We start from the raw sequence: 8,547 nt of genomic DNA, 5'->3' as shown, positions 1-8,547 counted from the left end.
CCGTGTGATGACGTGGACCCTATTCTTTTCTTTGCATTAATCGTTTCTAAACTGCATTACATAACAGCCACAGCAGCAGTCTATACATCCTAGTAAATGTGGCGCATGCAGTTTCATGTGGCAGCAACATGATTGGTTCGCTACCGACTGTCTGAAGGGGAGAAAAAAAAACAAAAAAACAGGTTGTCCGTCCTAAACTGTCCACTGGATGGAGGCCATGTCTCAGCCACCTTTTATTTACCAGTAATCTGGTCACTTGTCACGCAATTGAAATCAACAAAGCGCATCTCCCAGCGAGACGCCTGCCGAGCCCCCTAAAAAACCGTCGGCCTCCAGACGGGCCATCTGGCGCTCTGTAGTAAAACGACAGGCCCCGCCCCCTTGCTTACACTCTCCAATGTGCCATAGCAACCGGGGCCGAGCCCCCTGTTCCCGCGCAATGTTCCCATCCTTATAAGGCCAGTAGAATGCAGACGCACGGCGACGTCACACGTCGTTTATGTAAATGCTTTGATTGAAGAAAAAGAAAAAAGCCTTCTGCCCTACTCTGAAATGGAGGTGTGGATACGACGCATGCGCACTTATGTCCACAACTATCCAGTCCCGTCCACAGGCGCAGACATCAACAAGGGAGCGGGTTACTGATGCGGGTTGATTTTCATAATACTCGCATCGCTACGACGCGTTATAAGGACTACTACTTTGATTCGGCTTCACGCAACTTACAACAAGGTAATGAACGCCGCCGGTTTTCACGTGTTTTGTCGGGTCTTTGGTGCTTTGAGGGGTTTTTTTTCCTTTAAAGTGTTAGCGGTGCTATTCAAGATGTGTGATTCAAAACAAGCTTCGAGTTGCCTCGGAACAATCGCTCTGTTTTTTTAGGGGCCTGCTGCAGAACCGACTGGGTGGTCAACTTGATGTGTAGGTCACCCGTATAAACAACTAAAGTAGCCGCGCAAAGTGGGAGGAAGGCGAGATAAACGTGGAGAACGGGCTTCGTATGATGGGCAAGGGACGGCTGTTGTTATTATTGTTTGCTTCGGTGCATCTGTGCGTTGGAGGAAATCACTCCTATTATCGCTCATATTTGACTAAAGTCGGTTATTACCGGTGTTCCGGCCATAAAGCAGCGTTAAATGGCCACATCGTGGCTGTGGAGGAGCGCCTGCAGTCTACTACACATTTACGCCTGCTAAATAAGCCAAGTTGAATCTCTCACGCCCACCCCGGACCACAGATGCGTCTCAGCACGCGGCCGCTGCTGTCATCAAAACAGCTACAGCAAACACAAACTATGCCGGATCGTCTAATGAACCTCGATCCGGAGTAGAAAATGTTGTTTAGTGTAAGATCACACCACAAAGAGCCACTTTGAACTTCGTGCACATGTAGTTGAAGGACTGTTGCAGTGACGCGGCTGTGGAATAACAAAGAGTAAAGATCAAATTACACCATTATCTGAGAGCGGCCCTCCATTCAAATGTGAAAAGAGGCACGTTTTCCCCGCTGAAATGTGTTCGCCTGAGTTAATCTCACTGCGTAAAGTTGATGTTGAGAGGGGGAAAGTCGGGCATCGTCGAGCAAGAGGACGGTCATCATAAAATGGGTGCGCATGAAGCAGGTCGTGTGGCATGCCATGCTTCCTCGCTGGAGTGGGCGGTGAAATTGGCGACTTGCACTTTTCTCTCGATAAAAGCAAGTGGATTTCTCGGTGTCTGCTTTTATTTTAAAAAGTGGAGGTGTTGCTCTCGCACGCACTGACTGCTTTCGGGGTGATTTTTCGCATTTTACTTTTAAATATTACAGTTTTTGCGGAAAATCGCATCACACCCCCTTCTCCACACTGCCTCCGCCTTTGAAGTGTGTTGCCATGTTGCGTTGCGTCACGTACTGTATTCTGCTGCAGAGATCGTCTGCAGTTTACAGATGAGGCACTCGGAGGGGTGAATATGTGGTCAGCATTGTAATATACTCCAGGAAACATGCACCGTGCTGGTACTATAGGTTATTTTATGTGATACCTTTACGATAACATATTTAAGTTGTTAATAGATTGCTTTATATTATGATTTTAATACATTTCTGATGAGAGAATATCGGTTTGTTTTGATTTATTGTTATTCTCTTCATATACACATTTAAATTGATGGCATAAATGTCTTTATTTTAGCATTTAAATACTTTTCTTCACATAATATCGGTTTTGTTTTGACTATTATTATTCTCTTGATATAATAGCCCTTGTTCTATGTGCTGCTGCTGCTGCTTTAGTCCGAGAGAATAAAGATTTTTAATCACTTTATTCCAGTTAAATTGAATTATAATAAGTGCCTTTTTTGTAGCCTAAGCATATATATTCTGCACATAAACTTTCTGCAACAGTAAAGTAAACATAGACACATTTCCATTTCCAAAAATGTAATTTTTACGCACTAGACATGTTAGATTTCTTACTGCTGATATTAAGTAAATGTAATTTTCCGTTCTCATCTAATCCTTTGTGAACTACATCATTTGTCATGTTATTATTCCCACTTATACTAAAATCTTAAGCTATCACGAGACAGTTCTCCCCCTCACATTGCCCATCCTTCAGTTGTGTCTGGTATAAGCAGCAGAGTGGGAGGTCTTTCGTTACTCCTGCTCTGTCTGCTCTCTGTGGCACCGCACTGTCAGAAGACCCTGAGGACTGATGGCAAGAAAAAAACCCAGTCTGGGGGGCGCGGCTCGCAGTTTTGCCGCAGTTCAGGTCTACATGTGCTGTGGAGATTAAAATTTGCCTAGCAACATAAATCATAATTCCCGTGCATAATCGGGGTGCTTATTGCATGTCGAGTGGTTCCCCCCCATCCCCCCAACACATTTATATTTTTACATTTATCTGGAAACGCATCCTTAAATGTTCTAGTTTGTTTTAAAACCATGACAGACATCCTCCGCAGCCTGGAGCATCGCGCTATGTGCGTGCTTATATTTTGAGATTCCTAAAATGAAGCGTGCATCCTGTGAGCGCAGCATGCTGACATGATCTGTCTGACACGCTGTCTGACTGTTGACCTACTTCCCCCATGTGGGTCAAAGCGCAGAGATGCTCCACCAAAATCGCTTTCCCTGGATGTTTTTAGAGCTCTCTGATCGTCACAAAACACCAGACTTTTGATTTTTCCACATTAATATGATATTATATATATATTCCCTCTGCTGTGAGCCAAACATGTGAGGCTGCAGGGAGGTACTGCAGTTAACACACGCACACTGATGAGAGTCTGAGATGTTAATGCGTTAATGGGGTTTTTTTTGTGCACGCAGATGTTTGGCTTTCATAAGCCAAAAATGTACAGGAGTCTGGATGGCTGCTGCATCTGCCGAGCAAAGTCTTCCAGCTCTCGTTTCACGGACAGCAAGCGGTATGAGAAAGACTTCAGGAGCTGTTTTGGGTAAGAGTCACGGCTGAACACGTGGGGGGTGTGTGTGGAGGGAGACATTTTTCTTCTCCCTGTCATTTCTTCACAAATTGTCTTGCAGACTGAGTGAAACGCGATCAGGAGAGATCTGTAACGCCTGTGTGCTCCTGGTGAAACGATGGAAAAAGCTACCCGTGGGAACCAAGAAGAACTGGAACCATGTGAGTTTGGATCACAGAGCTGATGTTATGATTGAGCCATCGCTCTGTGGTGATAAGACATTCACTCAGTAATCATTTCTCCTCCTCTCCATCAAGGTCGTTGATGCCAGAGGAGGCCCCAGCCTGAAGATAACCTCCAGGCCCAAAAAGATCAAGTCCATCTCCAAGAAAGCCCGGCCGAGCCAGATCAGCAGGCTGAAGAAGGAGCTGAAAAGAAACAGTGAGTTCTGTGTTTTGACATTTACCGACATGTTTAACGGTGCTCGCTCGTTTGTTCCAAAAGACGAGATTTATGTCACATCATCCTGAATCATACGCCTTCAACGCTTGCTTTTGTTCTGCCCACCAGATTCAGACGCCCACAGCACCACCTCCAGTGCCTCTCCGGCTCAGTCTCCCAGCTACAGCAACCTGTCAGATGACGGCTCAGACACGGAGCTCAGCCCAGGATCCAGCCGCTCCCCTGTTTTCTCTTTCCTGGATCTAACATACTGGAAGAGGTAAGTCACACAGTGAAGCATCAACACCCCTTTGATCCACTGACTCATTATTCAGGATTAACAACTCGTGTACATCGCTGCTTGTTTTTTGACATTTGGTATGTATTAGCCTACAGTTATACGTGGAAATTCAAAGAGCGCTACAGTAATAGTACGTTTTTCAAATGACATTTCACTAGTTGATGTTGAAAAATATCCTACAATGCAGAAGCAATTTAAATTAAAGTCAGGACTCAGACATCTTTATGGTCTAATACAACTAAAAGTAATAGAGACCACTCTAATAGTTAAACCTCAAAGTCATAGATCAATTTTTGCGGCGCCTGGCTGTCTTGTATTTATTTTGATTTTCCCATCCTATTCTAGCCGTCAGCAACGAGTGCCATACATGATTTATTTCAGGAGATCCTTAACTTTCAGTCTGGCTTATTTAGGGTCTTAATTTTACATTTGCTGTCTCAGAAATGAGGATAATTTAATTTATCAGAGCTTTTAAAAAACAACAGTCAAAATCTGGTGTTTTCTTTTACTGTGAACTCAGGAAGTTTAGTTTTTTATTTAAAAGGCATAATTTTATGTGTTAGACTTCTAAATATTTTTTTGTCCACACCTGACCTTTTCAAAGCAAGTTACAGCCATTTATTAACATATAATCTGAGGTGTTTTGCAGTGAAAAACAGGTGTTATCCTGTGTAGATGTGTTACATAGAAAGGTTATGAAATCATGACAGAGGACATTGAAGCAAAAGAGACTCTTTTTCAGAGAAATATAGTGAATAAAGTGAATATGACCAACAAAAGTAGCTTGGCTACAACCACTGCCAGGTGGACAGAGGAAGAAGCTACCTTGACGAGTCAATGCTGCAATATGTGATGTCATAATTATCTTCACTACGGAGCCCCTGAAGGCCCAAACAAAACATGTGTGATACCACTGAAAAGCTAAGAAACTTGTAAAAATAGGATTAGCGGTTAAAAAATTATTAAACATTTTACAACAATAGCTTTTTTTAGCTCAGGTCTTTGAGGGTTAAAGGACTGATTTCAGTTTTGGCACATTTTGGCTGTTAGCTAAAAAACATTTATATTGCATTACTGCAATTTAGTGTAATAAATGTGTAGAGACTTGAAATTAGCTTGAAAAATTGACCCATCACAGCAAACACCACGTCCTCTTTTGTATTTGTAAAATTTTGTAAATAAGAAGAACTTCTCCCGGACAGTTGTTTGAAAACTTTTTCATGTTTTTTTCTCAGGCAGAAGGTGTGCTGTGGGATCATCTACAAGGGGCGCTTTGGGGAGGTGCTCATCGACCCTCATCTGTTCAAACCGTGCTGCCGCAAAAAGCAACGGCAGCAGCAACAAGAGGAGGAGGAAGAAGAGGAGGAAGAGGAGGACGAGGAGGAGGAGGTGGAGGTGGAGGAGGGCCCGGTGAGCGTGGATGTCAGCGGGCAGAAAATCCAGACGGAAGAGGAAGTGAAGGAGACGCCGATGTGTGAGGGAAACGCCGAGCCTGCTCAGCTATGTGTTACCATGACAACACCTCCAACCAGGAGCGGGGTGGTGGTGGAAGAAGGATGGTGAAGTCACCCCCCCACCACCCGCCTGCACACATCTCTCAAGAAATATTGGGGTGCTGTTTTTTTGTGAAGCACTTAAAGAAGGAAGTGGCCTCAGATTGCCTTCAATCATAAAGCAGCTGTAAATCCTTTGGTCTTCTCCATAATACTGTCGGAGGTTTGTTTATTATTTTCTCTATGGTAACTTATGGACTGTCGTGTTTCCACCTCGTCTCTTATTTTGTATTTAATATTCTTCCCATCCCGACGATGGACCGTCATCCGTGCTGTGTTTTTGATCAACTCTTAGATGAAATGCTGGAGCTCTAGTTTGCTGGTACATTTAAACAGATTTTTATTCCAAAACGCAATAGATCCACTTACTTGCAGAAAAAAAAAAACAAGGTGCTACTTGAAATCCATTCACTCAACATTTCCACCGATTCAACTCATTCTCAATGTGGATATTTTATAAGCATATATGTTAAGATGACTAATATAATGAGATTAGTTTTGCTTACTTTGTTAAGAGTAGATATCTCTTTTTTTTGTTGAGATGGTGGATATCACGTTTTGGAATGAAAGACACATTGACAGAGCACAGACCTGTACAGTATCCCTTGTGTTTGTGTCTTTTCACATTGACATCCACTCCTATCAAAGAGTTTGTGTTTTGTAGACTGGATTAGTGTCTCCGTGTGCAAATACGTACGTGGGTCCCATTTAAATAAGGCCTATTCACTGCTTCAACAGCAAATACACCAGCCTTAATTATGTGTTACAGACAGTGCTAGTGTTAATTCTGGATTGGTATTAAGGAACAAAAAGGGACAGAAGCTATATTTATTGTGGCCTCAGCAACACATAGTGCATTTTGCATGAATGGCAAAGCCCACTCATCCAAAAGACCTGAAGATCTGATGCATGAGTCTACTAAAAATTGCATGGCCTTATATAAACTGTAAATCTTACTTTTATTTTTTTGGATCCATTTCTCTGAAGTTTTAACTTATTTTTATATGTAAAAAAAAGAACAGAAAAAGGAAAAACAGAAGTGTCTTTGCATAATAATTCCACACAATACAAACCATAACAAAAACACACAATCGGTCTATAGTCATTCAATATCAGCAATATCAATATCAGTGATTTCCGTCATGCCTGGGTCAGTATACGGTAAAAGTCTTTATACAAGCTGAAATTCTATGCCATTGCCTCTTATATACCACAAATGTGTTGTGATATATAGCCTAATATTACTTTATTTATCAAATTAAAGCCAAAGCACATTGAAATTCACCCAATGTCAAATCAATGCAGGTTTTCTATGGACACTTGTGCTTGTCCGAGGTCATTTGTATATATGTTTATGGTATTCAAAAAGAACACTAATATGAAATTTCATACATGTGACGTTGTAGTTGGGAGCAGAGGGTGTGTTATGTACATAAGGGGCTGGGCGAGCCGCGTGGCTCTTATATGGGTTTCATTATTTATTTATTTCATATTTATTTGTATCACTGCATCCCCGCTTAGAAGTGTAATACTATGAATTCTCTTCATCCTTAGCTTATACGTAGTACGGTTTTGTACATCAGAAATCGAATGTAATTCTCACACAGGACATTGCGTTGAATTACTGGATGTCAATATTTGTGAAATGTTAAGTATTTATTTACTCATCTGTTGAGTTGCGTGCAGCCTAACTTATTCTGTACCATCACTTTGAATCTGTATCATGTAGACTGAAACGAATGGTAGATTGCAACCAAACTGTGCTTTTTCCCCTTTTAGCCTGTAGCTTGAAAGTGTTACAGAACAGTAGGAAACCTAACTCTAGACTTGCATGTATTGTTGCTATGCATTTACTTAGCTTACAAGTTAGACAAAGCAGTTTTGTATTTTTTATACATCATGTACTTTTTTTACATGTCCCTTAATAAAAGTAATTTTGTGAGTTTTATTGGAGTGGATTTATTGGTATCAAGTTGGTGGCTGGATAAAAATTAGGGACTCCATCAGGGTATGTTTTTTTTTCATTTAATTTTTTTAAATGACCAGTGATGGAGTGCAACTAACTACAATGTATTCAAGTACAAGTACAATTTTGAGGTACAAAACTTTAGTATTTCCATTTCTGCTACTTTCAGCTACATTTATTTGATAACTATATTTACTGGTTACTTTGCAGATTAATTATTATTATTATTATTATTATTAACATAACATATAATGTCAGTATAATGAAGGAGTATACTCTAAGTGAAAGGTAAACGTGGATTTACATTTCAGAGACAACATACTGTTAATGTGTTATATTGTAAACAATGCCTTCATACATACAGTCTGTCAGCCCTTTCCTTATTTTTACAGGAGATTGTCCACATCAGAGTTTCATCAAGCATAAGACTAACTCACCCTTACACTACCTGGCCTACTTAATTTCTTGCAATTATTTAATACAATTACAACATAATAATCGCTTCGCTTGAGATTAAAACAAAGATATATGGGTTGTTTATAAACTTTTAGGGTAGCTCTTATTTTCATACCAAACAGCTGCCAGTTTGAAAAACATTGGTAGGTCTGAAAGTAGGAAAACCTGCTTTTGAGATGACCTACACAACATCCTACAGGTTTCAGTCTGGGATTAAGTTTTGAACATTTGACATTTGTGAAGGAACAAGTCTGTGGAGGTAGAACGAACAATTCCCACACCTCACTGCATTTTTTATTTTTTATTTTTCCTCTCCTATCTTGGCTTTTGATAATTTTGCATAAATGTTTCAAATCACTGATTACAACCAGGAGAATAGAAATAATGAAAAGAAGACGACTTTTTGTACCACAGACTCGGGTTGCA

At 40.9% G+C, this 8,547-nt stretch overlaps 1 protein-coding gene across 1 annotated transcript; it reads left to right on the top strand.

Moving 5' to 3' along the window:
- The first annotated feature begins 4 nt into the window (after nucleotides 1–4).
- On the top strand, nucleotides 5–7,647 carry LOC311264382 (SIN3-HDAC complex-associated factor-like). Its single transcript, XM_084365215.1, has 6 exons — nucleotides 5–732; nucleotides 3,310–3,437; nucleotides 3,526–3,625; nucleotides 3,722–3,845; nucleotides 3,975–4,125; nucleotides 5,382–7,647. Exons 2-6 carry the CDS (start codon nucleotides 3,310–3,312, stop codon nucleotides 5,707–5,709), a joined length of 831 nt encoding a protein of 276 aa, XP_084221341.1. The 5' UTR covers nucleotides 5–732; the 3' UTR covers nucleotides 5,710–7,647.
- The last annotated feature ends 900 nt before the right edge of the window (nucleotides 7,648–8,547 follow it).

This window comes from Pagrus pagrus, assembly GCF_965226575.1.
Source record: "Pagrus pagrus genome assembly, chromosome: 10".
Lineage (NCBI taxonomy): Eukaryota > Metazoa > Chordata > Actinopteri > Spariformes > Sparidae > Pagrus > Pagrus pagrus.
Note: the sequence above shows the minus strand (reverse complement) of the source record. Positions and strands in the feature narration are given on the sequence as shown.

Excerpts from the sequence above, each read along its gene's own strand:
- LOC311264382 (XM_084365215.1), top strand. The coding sequence starts at position 3,310 with ATGTTTGGCTTTCATAAGCCAAAAATGTACAGGAGTCTGGATGGCTGC. Across the intron at positions 3,438-3,525 it reads GACTTCAGGAGCTGTTTTGG|ACTGAGTGAAACGCGATCAG; the intron begins GTAAGAGTCACG and ends ATTGTCTTGCAG. Across the intron at positions 3,626-3,721 it reads CCAAGAAGAACTGGAACCAT|GTCGTTGATGCCAGAGGAGG; the intron begins GTGAGTTTGGAT and ends CTCTCCATCAAG.